Source organism: Fusarium subglutinans (genome assembly GCF_013396075.1).
Source record: "Fusarium subglutinans strain NRRL 66333 chromosome Unknown NRRL66333_c0000021, whole genome shotgun sequence".
Lineage (NCBI taxonomy): Eukaryota > Fungi > Ascomycota > Sordariomycetes > Hypocreales > Nectriaceae > Fusarium > Fusarium subglutinans.
Genome location: NW_023502084.1, coordinates 214262 through 228634, shown reverse-complemented (window position 1 = coordinate 228634; position 14373 = coordinate 214262). Strand labels below are relative to the sequence as shown.

At 49.1% G+C, this 14373-nt stretch overlaps 6 protein-coding genes across 6 annotated transcripts; 4 read left to right on the top strand and 2 right to left on the bottom strand.

The window, feature by feature from the left end:
- Window positions 1-1586: 1586 nt before the first annotated feature.
- On the top strand, window positions 1587-2252 carry FSUBG_2517 (uncharacterized protein; the record flags this gene model as incomplete). Its single annotated transcript, XM_036680298.1, has 3 exons — window positions 1587-1905; window positions 1967-2169; window positions 2217-2252. 3 exons carry the CDS (start codon window positions 1587-1589, stop codon window positions 2250-2252), a joined length of 558 nt encoding a protein of 185 aa, XP_036542035.1.
- A 2142-nt stretch (window positions 2253-4394) lies between these two features.
- On the top strand, window positions 4395-5307 carry FSUBG_2516 (serine threonine kinase fnkB; the record flags this gene model as incomplete). The annotated part of the gene is made up of 2 exons (XM_036680297.1): window positions 4395-4419; window positions 4481-5307. 2 exons carry the CDS (start codon window positions 4395-4397, stop codon window positions 5305-5307), a joined length of 852 nt encoding a protein of 283 aa, XP_036542034.1.
- Window positions 5308-5625: 318 nt separating this feature from the next.
- Window positions 5626-7295, bottom strand: FSUBG_2515 (ent-kaurene oxidase; the record flags this gene model as incomplete). The annotated part of the gene is made up of 4 exons (XM_036680296.1): window positions 5626-6351; window positions 6399-6616; window positions 6667-7048; window positions 7098-7295. 4 exons carry the CDS (start codon window positions 7293-7295, stop codon window positions 5626-5628), a joined length of 1524 nt encoding a protein of 507 aa, XP_036542033.1.
- Window positions 7296-7850: 555 nt separating this feature from the next.
- On the top strand, window positions 7851-8878 carry FSUBG_2514 (kinase-like (PK-like); the record flags this gene model as incomplete). Its single annotated transcript, XM_036680295.1, has 2 exons — window positions 7851-8213; window positions 8297-8878. 2 exons carry the CDS (start codon window positions 7851-7853, stop codon window positions 8876-8878), a joined length of 945 nt encoding a protein of 314 aa, XP_036542032.1.
- An 855-nt stretch (window positions 8879-9733) lies between these two features.
- Window positions 9734-13031, top strand: FSUBG_2513 (L-tyrosine decarboxylase; the record flags this gene model as incomplete). The annotated part of the gene is made up of 7 exons (XM_036680294.1): window positions 9734-9895; window positions 9941-10310; window positions 10360-10713; window positions 10772-11315; window positions 11367-11475; window positions 11526-12379; window positions 12428-13031. The coding sequence occupies 7 exons, from the start codon at window positions 9734-9736 to the stop codon at window positions 13029-13031; spliced, it is 2997 nt and encodes a 998-aa protein (XP_036542031.1).
- Window positions 13032-13130: 99 nt separating this feature from the next.
- Window positions 13131-14045, bottom strand: FSUBG_2512 (HYD1; the record flags this gene model as incomplete). Its single annotated transcript, XM_036680293.1, has 1 exon — window positions 13131-14045. The coding sequence occupies one exon, from the start codon at window positions 14043-14045 to the stop codon at window positions 13131-13133; it is 915 nt and encodes a 304-aa protein (XP_036542030.1).
- Between the last annotated feature and the right edge of the window lie 328 nt (window positions 14046-14373).

Here is a 14373-nt window from a genome sequence, read left to right as displayed (position 1 = left end):
AAAAGGTTAAACTATTAAAGGTTTTATTAACTAAGCTATCTAGGCTAGCTAGAAAAGTTAAAGTATTAATATTTTTACTAAGGTAAATTATATCTAGATAACTAGAAGCTTTAAAAGCTAAGAGAATATAAGCTAATTAAGTTTATAAGATTAATATATAATAATTTTTAATATAATGCCCTATAGGCTATAAATGTGCAGATTGGCCTTTAACTGTAGCAATTGGTTAGTCATTATGGTATGATTTCTAAGTTGTTAGCTAGATGTGTTATTTACAGTTGAGGCTCGTGGCTGAGAGCTTAAATCAGCAGACAGAACTTAGTGCAAGGAGTCGTTTATCAAGACGTGTCTAAAGATGAACTTCTCACCATACTTCACACTGTCATGAAGGAGGAGCTGCACCTGTTTACGCGACACTCCAAAGCCTCCTGCAGCAGTTTAACGACCTGGATTGACGGTACCATAGCCTTGCCTAGCGTGTCGAAGGCCTAGAGACTCGAGTCCATGCATTTTCATGATTTTTTGGATATGTTTTGCCACAGCAGAGTTAAATATACCAATAAGGTCTTATATACTTGGTATAAAACTAGAGACAATACTGGAGTGAATCAGCAAGTAGGTCAGAATAGATTAGCCACTGAATTTCTTCGTAAGAACTTCAGTCATTATGGGCTAAAACTGGCGTTGGAAAGGTGCCTCTTACAGGGCATTTGCAGTGGGTTTGGAAGGAGAGTACACTTTTACTCTTCTTGATAGGCTGTAAAGTCTGAAGGGCTCAATGACACTTGTCTTGATGATTCTGCAAAGGTGTGTATATCGTGGGATTACTAGCATGAGTTCTGACTTGGTTTCCCAGTACCGATTTTACATTTGTAGCCCCTGGGCGTTGTACTCGTGCTTCTATTTTTACCTTTCAGAAATGTCTTTGATTTAAGCATGAATGACGGATCTAAATAAAACCCAGTCCTTTGCAATACTGTAATGTTGTGAGACTCAATGGCTGTTTGGAAACATGGGGACATGACCCTGCATGTTTCGTCCAGTCCCCTTTTGGCAATCGTATGACGAGTTACTGTTTGTAGCACACCTAAAAATAGCACTTGCACTTTGCCAATCATTTCGACTCAGCTTACGGAGTTCATTGGAAAAGATTACTGAAAAAAAGTAATTAATGGCAGAAGTTTCTTATTTTTAAATGATATTCTCATTAAGTTAACTAACCTCCGCGCCCCTATACTCGAGCTCTAGTTATTTTTGGACATTACTTGTCTCTTGGGGTCAGGAAAAACAGCAGAACGGCTTACACTAAAATTCACTGATTTCCCACCAAAGCCCGTCCACTGTATTTCTTCACCCTAGTCTAGTTGGCCTAACTTGTGAAACCACTGAAACATCACTAATAAGGCTGATCATTGCCCATATCTACAGACTCCTTGGGCGCATGCTGATTTTTAGCTTCTATAGATAGATCCTATCTTTGGCATAAATAAGTCTCCTTTTGCCCAGATCAGCTTCTGTTCATTCCAGCTCACATCTTCAGCATCATCACAAGCGACCTGCAGCTAAATCAACATTCTCCCATCGCAATGCGTTCAGCAATCTTTCTCGCAGTTCTAGTTGCCTTCATTCCTACTGCATTTACAGAAGAGCTCAGCGCAGATGATGTGCCCACCGCCTGCAAGACAATCTGCCAACCCATCGTCAACCTCACCAACGCATGCGACATCGACCCCAAGGGTCCCGAGAAACACAGTGACCGAAGACGAGACCTTGTCATACTTGATCACGAAGACGACGATGAGCCCATCGAAGCGGCTTGTATATGCACCAACAGGAGTTTCGACGTTGAGGGCGTGATGGGACTCTGTGCGAGCTGTATGGCACAGAATAGCAAGGACACAGAAGGTAAGACATCGATCCAACTGTAGAGTAATATTGGTCTTCTAGCTAACGCTTCGTGACACAGATATCGATAAGATCATGTCGCAATGCTCCTTCTCGTCAACCTCTTACGTCCGTGCAGCCACGAGTGTAGTCTCAGGCATCGAGGTTCAAGCTACGAAACCGGCTGCAACAATAACTCCCATTGCTACAAACACGGCTGCCGCAGCTACGGCAACTGAAACAGTTGGAAACAGCGCTGGGAAAGTCACAGGCTCTATCATGGCGGTAACTTGGGGCACTTTGATGTTGTTATCTATTCTGTAGATTTGTAGATTCTCTATGCCTCCGATTCCAGCAATGGGGACTAAACACAAATATCGCCATCCTTTCATTCATGCCTCCCAGCGTGCTCCAAAGGCCTCATGTCGTGTCTGATGATTTTCTGCTTAGCATGTGTGCCGTCTTATCCTCGAATACACGCACGGTGTCGAAGACTTCGAATCGAGGACATACTGCGAGTTGTCAGGCAACGTAGTAGGAGGAGAATTCGCAAGATCTCTTACCTTGCTTCAATTTTATCCCCCCTTATCCACCGCCATCTAGTGTTCAGACCACCCGGGTTACATCTAGACGGGTATACCCAGTACGCCGTCACGCCAGAGTCTGCAGTTTCGTGGAGGTCGACGACAACTATGAACCCTGTTCTTCATGTGTAGATGAGATGGAAGGATAGGTCGAGGGATCGTCGCGCGTCGGCCTTGGTGTAGACTCGCCCCTACTCCATTCGGTAGATGCTGTGGCACTTGAGGGCCGTTGTACAGATATTGGTACCGGTGCTGATGGTTGTGGTGGCGGCGTTGACGATGATATCTTCCCCTCTGCAGTTGTGTCTGCTAATGCCGTGGCCGCGTTGATCAGGTTTCAGGTCTAGCCAGCTGCCAGCCATCCACAGAGTCCATCTGTTGGCGGTCCAGGTAAGCCCCGACTGCGTAAACACGGGCATCCCCAGTAAGCTATCACGCCAGAGTCTGCAGCTTCGTGGACGTCGACGGCCACTATGCACCCCCCGCTACCGAGGCCGGAGCCTGTAAAGCTGTACAGAGGGACACGCAGTGTAACTCTGCAATATCAGGTACGAGACTGGCTTTCCCTCGCCCTCTCAGGCTCGGCCGAATCTGTCCTCCTTCTCACGAAGTAACTGCTAAACCTCATAAGAGTGAGTTTGGTCGCTGAGATACCCCACTGCTTCTGGTAGGCCCCAAGCGTCACTTCTCAATAGTGATATCACTCGTGTCTTGGTACGTGGGATGGCCTTTCCTAGTCTTGTCGGAGGGATAGGACTAATGTTCGGTATTCGATATTGGATGTTCGAGATCGCTCGTTCGTTCGTAGGCGGTAGAGTGTGGAAAATCGTTGCTCGTGGTGGCACTGGAACGCGCATCTCCGTCGACGTACTTCCAGCTCGAGGCGGATTGGCAGTGGCAGACACGCTCTCGCTGCCTTTGCTGTTGACGGATATTCCTTTTCATCATGTTGATGATTCGTAGAGGTTACGCGAAGACGTGGGCAAGTCGGCAAGTTGCAATAGGGGGCGTACTGGTCATTCGATTGATTCTTTCGGGAAGGGATTCGAGACGGACACTTCGCTGAATCGATGACAAGACAAGACAAGAGATCTGGAGGTGTCAAATAAGAGATTAGCAAAGAGGTTCTCATCCTGGAAAACGTCTCATCAATCTCGTAACAAACTCCCTCGGTGCACGATCAATCACCGACAAGCGGCATCGAACCGAAGCATGATACCAAAGATGAATCGACGATAGCTTGAGATGAGGACATGCCCTCGGTGAATACAACAGATTGAATGATGGTTCGGGGGCCAGTACGTGAGGCGTGAAAAGTCTGAGTTGGAGATGAATCCGAGGGGGGGGTTTATACTTGCGGAATTTGAGAATAAGAGGCAAGAGCGTGTCTTGAGGCCTCCGGTTCGATGAAGAAGAGCAAGAAGGAATGTCTCAATAAGTTCGCGTACATATTCGGACTCGTGAGGCAGGCGTTCGCGTGAGTTCCCTCTCCCAGGCCGAACAACAGACTCGCATGATATGTGGACATGTTCAGCAGGAACAACAGGGCGGTTGCTTTTGCGAAAGAGTTCGGTTTCAACAACTGTCGTTTTGTGAAGCCAGAAGCAATAGACGGCGTGACCAGAAGAGAGAGAGAAGGGAGCGCCTCGAAGATGGGCCAGCCAGTCAAGTGGAGGGGACTTGTGTACGGACGAAGACTCCCCCGCTAACTGAGCCCGCTAAGGTAGTTCTACCCGCGACAGATGGATAATTACCACTCGCAGTGGGATCTCGCAGAAACCCTCAGGCAGAAAGGAGTGTCTCTCAGGACAACACAGAACGGCACAGAACACTTACTGTATTTCTCAAAGCCCCTGTTCACAGCAAAGCAACGCAAGAACATTACTCGCTATTATTGCGTTCTTTCCAACCTTTCTCTTTGCCGTCATGAAAACACATGCTGAAGCTCCTCGTATGTTTCCTTCTTAGTCTTTCTCGTCGTGTTGCCAGACTACTGACGAGCATTATCAAAGCATGCGGATATGAAGTTGGGGACGTCCTGCAGTTGCAGATACTCCAAACCAATACCGACGTCCTTTCCCAAAACGAAACAGTCTCAGTCAGGATCAGCGAGTTCCTCACCTGCACCATGGCTACCGTCGTACGCGTCACCTTCGACACTGGCGACTGCGCTGTCCTCAAGCTTTACGATCGTCGATTTGGCAGTGGCCTCCGCGACTGCGGCTACGAAAACTTCCCCTACTGCGATCTATCCAAGGCCGCCTTCCACGGTTTCATAGAGCGAGGCGCCATGGGTCCTTTCCTTGAAGAGCTGGACGAGGAGGATGAGACAAGCGATTTGGTCCCTCGCACTACGAGCTGTATTCGGGAAGGGCCCGATGGAGTTGCCCGGTTCGAAGCTTTAATCTGGAGATACGCCGATAAGCACTTCAAGACCGAGGCCGAGGCATACAACCGTATGCAGGATCTCCAGGGGGTACACATCCCCAAGCTTCACGTTGTTGTGCGTCTCGTCCCTGACGAGGAAAACACACTGGACAGTGAGTACCTTAACATCCATGGCATCTTACTCGAATCTCTCGCCGGCCACTCTCTTGACGATCTCATTCACGCACCTTCTGCCCCCAAGTCCAACAGTGAGTGGTTATCTATCGTACAGCGTGCAGTCGACTCAGCACACGTGATCAACAAACATGGCATCATTCTCGACGACAGCGCCCCCCGCAACGTGGTTTTCGACGAAACCACACGACAGGTTCTCCACGTCGACTTTGCGCAGTGTTTCTTCAAGGACACGATGTTTAAGGCTTGGTGCTGGGATACGGATGCGGCGGACTAGGATGCCGACGCTGAGTTTCGTAAGCTCATGAAATCGCACCAGAATCCCCAGCGCATTGGGGAACCAATGGTGAGAATGGTACGAGACCAGTTTGGACTGGAGCTGGACATCACATATCCTGAGTACGAATACTAGTTTAAGATCATCTAAGACCATCTAAATACATACTACATTTTACATTCTACCAAGTTTACCTCAGTTTGCCTAAGTCGACCCAAGCCTTTTTGTGGATAGAGGTCTAGATGACTGCTAAGGATACAACAGAGCGGCGGCCAAGAGACGAAGACTCCTGTTTTTACCACCTTGCCCTTATAAAGCTTAAGTGTAGTTGCGCCCCTGTAGCCTCCTGCGAATCTTAATGGCAGTACTCTCCTTTGGGATTCTATATTCCCACATGGTCTTCATTGGAGGCTCCTCATCCCCTAAGTCCACATCATAATTCATAACCAGATACGCCAGAACGACCTTCATAACATGCAAGCCCAAGAACCGCCCCGGACATGCATTCTTTCCATAACCGAAACCAAGAAAGCTCTCGTCAAGAGTCACAGCAGAACGAGACCCAGAGGTTCCATCAACAAAGCGAAATGGCTTGAAAGTGCCTGCATCTTTGTAAAAGGCTTCATCTATATGTATACTATGCATCGGGACTTCGATGTGAACTCCGGACGGAACGTAAACATCATTGTCGAGAGTTATACCAGGAGAGTTAACGCGCCGTGGGAGGGCAAAGAGGCCGAAGTCGGACCACCGCATTGATTCACGAATTGCTGAGTCGGCGAGAACGAGCTTGGAGATGGTGGCACGATCCCAGATCTTGGTAGAGGCCAGGACCGATGTTGCCTCATCACGGAGTTGCGAGAAGGTCGAGGCTGCGTGTTCGCCGTTACTGATGTCGCTAAGAACGGTACTGAATGGGATCGATCCGCCTTGCACGAGGTTGAAGTTGAGAATCATCACACGGTGACCAACGCGGTGGGCATCGAGTTGTGACGGATCGCCAGTCGCGGCGCTGGCTTCTATGATCCATTGAAGGATATTTACCTGCGTGACTTTGAGTAGAAGTCCAAGGCTGAAAACAAAGGACTTACCGGCTTCTCGCTTGTCGAGTTCTGATTAGCTCTGAGAAGATCTTGTATAATGGGAGTACAGTATCTGATGCCTGCCTCCGTGTCCCATCTAGCATTCCATGATATCAACGGAGCAAAGATTGGCTTCAGGACTTTTGGAACCAGTGTGATGAACAAACCCTGGAACGGCATGTCGATGGCAAACCGGCGCATAGTCTCAAGGAACGATTCGTCTCGGCCTAAGTCTCAGCGTCAGTAGCCGGTCTTGCGATAGTGAAAGATAACTCACATAATGGAAGCCCAACAAGAACTCTGTTCAAGCCCCGCGTGAATATCCTCTGCACCGCTGGCCAGAGCTTCACCTCTGTCCACTCTTGACTCATGCCGAATTGCTCGTCCACAGCAACACACAGTTCCTCTTGCAATTCGGCTGCAAACTCGTCGAATCTCTTGCTAATCCACTTGCGAATCACATCGACGGTGTAATTGCTCGGGTAGACTTCTCGATCGCGGATGGTCCATTCAAACGATAAAGCTTCTGAGGCTGGATCGTGGGCTAGCAGCTCATCTTCGCGTTTGTTGTATATGGCTTTCAGCTGGGCCGGAGGAAGAATTAGGACCTTGCCTTTTCGGAATGAGGGGATGATGAAGGGTTTGTTGTGTCGCGAGTACTTGGGCAGGGGTCAGTGAATTCAAATCCTGGTAGAATGTGTTACTCACTTTCTCGTATCCCTCCTTCACCCACTCTTCTGTCTTTGAAAAGCTGCGTAACTGTGCTCTGGTCCATGCAAACCATTCATCCTTTCGAACACCAACGCATGGTAAAGTTTCATAAAAGCTGCTGTTTTTCGTATTTCCTTGCCAACTAAACCATCCAATGATAAGCAAGCTGGTTGCTAGAAGCAGAAAGGTAGCCATGACGGAGCTCAGATGCCCGCACGATATTGCAAGTCTAAAAGAATAAAAATTCGCTGGACATACCATGGAATGTTAATGGGAAGGAAATACAGATTCTACGGAAGGAAGAAAGCATTATAAATTGTGAGGACAGGCTGAAACAAGAGTAAGCACTAATATTGGCAACCAATTGAAAAGTGATCGACCGACCCAAACCTGTAAGTTATCCAGGCTGTGTGGTATTATCCGACTACTTTCATTGGTTACATCGGTCTCCATGGCTCGCATTTGATGCATAAATGTTCGGATCAAGAAGCGCCAAGAAGCGTACTTAAGTCCGTGCCAGGAGTAACTACAAAGTAGGCATATCGACGTGAGGTAACCTGCGACTTGGATGAGCCGAAAGCAGCCTCGTCACGTGCAAATTCACAGCCAAATTGGCGGTCAACGAACCAACATCGCTTCTTGAGAGGCCACAAATCCGGTCACAGTCTCTGTCAACTATCACTATCTCCCATTTTTAGCACCAGGTCCAGCATCCGCTGCAGGCATTTCTCTTAAAAAAGCAGTCGCGTCATGAGTCACCATTATCTTGAAGAGCTTTGGAGTGGATTGGGAGACGAAATCTCTCTCTATATCCGCTGGAATGATGCCCGCCTGATCGTTTACCTGAGCCGTTCCCAGACAAGCACGGATGTCCCTTCAATCGACAACACTTTCCTCGATAGGTACAACGAGACTTGTAACAACGACGACATCGACGAAGCCGAGGCTCTCTCCGATGAAATCCTCGATGCTGTCGTCGAGGCTGGAAGAGACACCTTCGACCGTGTAGCCCCACCACCTGCCCCTGGCCATATGCCAGAAGACCTTCTCACTCTACTGTTTCCCAAGGAGTATTCGTTTTCATTTCAAGCCTTGAATGGAAAGGCAGAAGTGGTACCGAAAGATAGTGGCGCCAAACAAGACTCAATCCCCCTTGGTCGATCTTGGGCCAACCATTCCACCTCAACGTTGACAAGCATTGCAACCTACCAGCTTATTCTACTAAAGAGATCCACGTCGTCGAGAGCCTTATCTTGGCGGATTATATCGCCCTTGTGCAAGTCGAAGGTAAAGAGATGTGTTCAAAGGCTGGAGATAGCAAGGGCGAGGATGCCACACAACGAGAGCTTGACTGCCTCTGGAAGATTACGAAATCCCTCCAAGCAGCTGCCATACAGGTCCCCAAACTCCTTGGTCTGATCACAACACCCGAAAATGGCAAGACTATTGGGTTCTTGGAGGAGTATATCCCAGTGGCTGAGACTTGGGAGCTATCCACACTCGGAAGAATTGATGATGTCTCTGCGATTGATGAGAGCCGTCGGAAGAAGTGGTTATCTCAGATTCAGGACACTGCTGATCTCCTACATAAGATCGCGATTACATGGGGCGATGGCAAAGCATCTAATGTATTGATTCATCGTGAAACAGACGACGCATGGGTCATCGACTTCGGGGGCGGATGGACGGAAGGCTGGGTAGATGAGGAATTAAGCGGAACGGTGGAGGGAGACGAGGTGGCTGTCCGAAAAACCATGGAATACTTACAGGTTTCGTAGGTGGAGAGTCATTGTATCGCAGCCATCGACGTGTACTACCATTATTGCCCAAGCAAGTATACTATGCGGTAACCGAGCAGCAGCGATGACTACTCGGGAAACTTCACCGACAAGTGCCTCAGCTGTTGTCTCATCAAGAGCCTCCCTGTCTTGGCGCCCAATTCGAGATAGCTGCAGGTTGATAGGTATCGTGGTTGGTCGAATCTGAGACATCGGGTCATAGCGGGCGGCTGAAGCCGCGGCGTCGAAGATCACCTTCCAGCATGGGACTGATCAGCTCGGAACTATCGAAAGCCACTTGTGCTGCTGTCATTCACTAGATTGGGCTTCCATGCGTCGAAATACTCCGGAGTCCCGTAGCTGCCAAGGGTTAAAGCCTTTGCGTGTATAGCATCTGGTTCAATTCATCCACGAGACCGAGTAGAAATCGTTCTTGAGTCCCTTCGTACAGTATCGGCAATGATTCTCATCATTCAGGTATTGGTCGCCAATGAATGATGACCTCAATGGCTTCACATGAATGCTGTCTCTAAGATCCTTGCTGCGATCCCTGCCCGGCGGTTTCGTTCCGGCCTGCAGGTCTCAGTTTTCGTGAGGACATGCTGCATATCCAGCTCCACTACCAAGTCTTGCAGCATTCCATGACATGTGATAGGATAATATCTTACGTACGAGATGTTGATCTTGTTCATCAATCCACCAAGGTAGAGAAGCCATACGTCAGTCCAGCCAGCAATGGAGACGTAAATCTCAGCAGTAAAGAGTACATAATGCCAAAGGAAGCAGTCTCATTTCCCCAGCTCAAAACTTCACTTCCAAAATATTCCAAAACATCAGTGTCGAGAAACAATCATCATGCCTAAAGAAAACGACGATATCCGGGACAAGGAGTTCGATGCGGTCCACGCATACTTCATCGGCCCCAAAGGCTCCAACCTTCCCGACTTCCGAGCCAACATCAACACCATTCTCGATGAACTCCTCGCCGCACGTCAAGCCTACCACCCAGAAGATCAGGTCCGTATCCCTTCCCCTCACCTCGACCCCCACTAACATCCACAGGCCTTCATCTCCAAAGAATACCGCCGCTCCCCCGTCTTCCTCAAAGCCAGATCCGATCTCCGCCTCGCCACCGAAAAGGTCGCACAGCTTCTTGGCGAACACTCAGCTCCCTTTTGGTCACCCCGCTATGAGGCGCACATGTGCACTGACCTTACCATGTCTTCGCTCCTCGGGTATTTCATGACCATGCTGTACAACCCGAACAATGTCGCGCTTGAAGCTAGTCCGATGACGACGCTTGTTGAACTTCGGGTTGGGCAGCAGCTGTGTAAGCTTTTCGGGTACAACACTGATGTGCAGAAATCTCCGGTTTCGTGGGGTCATATTACCTGTGATGGGACGATCGCTAATCTCGAGTCTATTTGGGTTGGTACGTATTCCCATCGTGGTTCAGTGAATGTGGATGCTTACAGGGGTAGCACGGAACCTCAAGTTTTACCCGCTCAGTCTCTGCCTTGCATTACGACGTGGTAAACTCCAGTTCATTGGAGACAAGTTCTACGCCACTCGGTGCTTTCACGCAACCAAGAAGACACTCTTCAAGGATCTCAAAGGATGGGATCTGCTGAACCTCAGCTCTGAAGTCATTCTTGATCTTCCCAATGAGCTGAACAAGCAATTTGGTATCACCAGCAAGTTTCTCGAGAGCGCTCTCAACGAGTTCAACATCCAGACTATTGGGCGCGAGATACTTGAGAGGGAGTTCCAAGTCAAGAACCCGATCAAGTATTTTGTGAGCAAGACGCGCCACTATTCTTGGCCCAAGGGAGTCGGTAAGTTATCCTACTGCTGTATTCATCGATCAACAGGTGCTGACCAGTGCACTCATAGCCATTGCCGGCCTGGGCTCAGGTAACGTGATCGGCGTCGATGTCAACAACGCTGCCCAGATTGATATCAAAGTCCTCGAAAAACATCTCGAAGAGTGCGTCAAGACCGAAACAGCCGTCTTCGCAGTCGTAGCCATCATTGGATCCACCGAAGAGGGCGCAGTCGACAGACTCACCGAGATCCTCCGCCTTCGTGACAAGTTCCAAGAGGAGCATGGCCTGTCATTCCTCGTTCATGCCGATGCAGCCTGGGGAGGCTACTTTGCCACCATGGTCAATCCCGACCGGCGCTACAGCGTTGAGGATCAGGGATCGTCTAAGCCTGAGCCTGAGTGGTACCTCGACCCCAAGACTGTTGAAGACATCAAGGCTATGGCTGAGGCGGACTCGATCACTGTTGATCCGCATAAGGCTGGTTATATCCCGTATCCTGCTGGAAGCTTGGTATACAAAGATGGGCGAATGAGACATCTGGTTACGTGGTCGGGCCCGTATCTTTCGCAGGGCTCTGCGGAGAATATCGGTGTCTATGGCGTTGAGGGCAGGTAAGTTTCTCAACAGTCCCAGTATCTCACAACGACTAAATCATCTTTTAGTAAGCCCGGTGCCTCGGCAATGTCAGCGTGGTTCTCCAACTCAACCATCGGCCTCAACCACCACGGCTATGGCAAGTTGCTCGGCGAAGCAACCTTCACCAGCGCCAGAGTAAGCCTCAAACCGACTTCTCCCAATCCTCAAGTACTGACAACTCTTAGCTCTCAGCTCACTACGCAACCATGATCAACGACGACTTCATCTGCGTCCCCTTCAACATGCTCGCGGCCGAGAACAACGGTAGTCGAGGGTTCCTCTCCAAGCCCGTAGAGAAGCAACGTGACAAGATCCGTGATCTCATCATCGGAAAGAAAGACCACGAAATCTTCGCCTCCAAGGACGCAATGAAGATCATCCGCGATCTCGGTTCCGACACCAACATTAACTGCTTTGCTCTCAACTGGAAGGACAAAGACGGGAACCTGAACACTGATCTTGAAGAAGCCAACTATCTCATGAAGCGAGTCGTCGATAGACTCTCTATCACGTCCGCAAACACCGATCCCACCGAGATTCCAATCTTCCTGACATCAACCCAGTTCCTCCACGAGGACTATGGCTCTTGCGCTCACAAGTTCATGGAAAGAATGGGCGTAGGAAAGTCTAACCAGAGCCTTTTCGTTATTCGAAACGTGGTTATGAGTCCATTCCCTACTCGCCAGAACTTCATTGACAAGTTGATGCACGAGTTTGAGGAAGTCATCCGCGATGAGGTTGGTAAAGTTCGCAAGAGGAATGATCCTGGTCAGAAGAAGGTTCAGTTTCTTGTGCAGGGTACACCTGGCTCTTCTGAGGTGTTTTTGTCCTTCCAGGCATCGTTTCACAGCGCGACGAAACGACAGCAGATTATTCTGTCTGGGACTCTTGATAGTACCTTGAGAGACTTTCATAAGGAGCTTACTGGTGGCAACCAGGATAGTATTGTGATGCTCGAGTCTACGGAAAAGGTCTTCATTGAGGATGTTGTCGAGATTCTTGGCGGCTTGGAAGTCATCATGTATGAAAAGGGGACCAAGTAAGTGGCAAGCTCCTGGTTCATCGCCGGCCTACTAACACTCTGCAGGAAATACCATCAGCGAGACGGAACCATCACTCTCAACTCAGTTGTCAAGAGTCGCCCCCTCAACTCCATCCATCGCGAAATCGACTATCCCGCCGAATTCATGCCCTTCTACCTCTACGGGAACGAGAAGGAGACCCACTGCTCACACATGCTCGTCAAGTCCCCCAACATCTCCCTCGCAGCCAACAACATCACCTTCAACCCCAGCCTCTCCACCGAGATCAACCACCGCCAATCCGTTGCCGAGCTCCTTGCAGAGGGCATGATCCTGGGCCTTTCCGAAATCCCCGAGGATTCTATGCAGCCTTTCCCTGAGAGGAACCAAGACCTCGCCGAGGAGTTCTTCTTCCGCCAGGGTCAAAAGTTCCAGGTCAAGATTTGGAAGGATCCTAAGGATGCTGCCGCTCATGGACCGGGTTTGCTTAAGGATCTTGGACGGCACTTGTATGAGGGGGAGATGATCTTGGGTGAGAATGTGTTTGTGGATGCTGAGGGGCCGAATGAGGATAAGTTGAAGGATAGGAAGGTTGAGTCGGACTCGTGGCAGAGAAAGTTGGATGAGGTTGGGAGCTTGTTGGATGGCACTCATGTCAACTGTCAATAGCGCTTGACTCGAAGATGCTCAGACTAGTTTTAGGAGCACTAGGTATCAGCTCAATCTATTTTCCCGTCGCTTCTATGTAGTCCCTTTGGGCTCAAGATTTCATCTCAATAGCATATCCTTCATAGCCAATGTGAACTCATCCGCCTTGGTCATTAGACTCATGTGGCTCTCCCCCTTCATGACTCTAAGCTCTGCACCAGGCATAAGCTGAACAGCCTTCTCAGACACCCCAATCGGAACATTTACATCCAAATCTCCATGCCACATTATCATCTTTCCCTTCTCAACCTTGACGTCCTCCAGCTTAAACCCCCAATCACTACCAAATAATCGTGCTTCCCACGCAGTTGCATAGCCGCCCTGCTTCATCGCCTCTCTCGTAGCTCTCCTCAGGGACTTTCTAAAGTCTGGATGAGTCTCCCAAACTTCTTTGTCGCTTGCTGATCTGGCACTTATGTCTTTATCCATCATTTCTTCCAACTTCTCTGGGTGTTTGGTGTCTCTCGCAGTGTTGCCCAGCACTCTATCGGTGATCCAACCCAAGATTTTTGTAGCGTGTGGCGCCACGTTGAACATGAGTCGTGTCATTGTAAGCATTCCTTGCGTCGAGAAAGACATTGGCATGACGCCAGCGACGGTACCGATGCCTACCAGACGATCTGACGGAAGGTCCTTGAGACAAGCGATGGCATAGGGCCCACCACCAGAGACGCCTAAGACAGCGAATCTTTTGATAGACAGGATATCTGCTAACTCTATGACGTCTTTGGGATAGTCGAGTATTTTTCTGTTCTTCTGAAATGTCGAGTCGCCGTACCCTGGGCGCGTCGGCGCAATGACGCGTACGCCATGCCGAGATGCAGCGCTGCTAATCACGTAACCCTCGTGATGAGACCCCGGAAAACCGTGGAGATAGAAGAAAGTGGGTGCATCGTCATCCTGGGCTCCATAGACAGCATATGAAACCTTTCTCCCGTCGGCTAAAGTGGCGATCTTGTCCTGATGGTCATCCATGTCGCGTATTTTGACCTAGAGCAGATGTCTCTAGAATGTTGGGATTTGATCGCAAACTAATTCAGAGAGATTTTGAAAACGGCTGTCGGATAGACTTTTCGTTATCAAGATCGCTCTAGGCTGATCCTTCGAAGGATCTTGAATTTGAGTTTGGTAATTGAACTACCGACAGTTGACAAAAATAGAGGACAAAGAATGTTGCATCGAAATCACGTGTTAAAGGAAACAGAAGTTGCACAACGAGACCAACCAACAAGCGAAATAGTCAAATTGAGTTTGACTAAGCCAACGTCGTCTGCTCGATGTAATCGATTTATACAAGAAATTC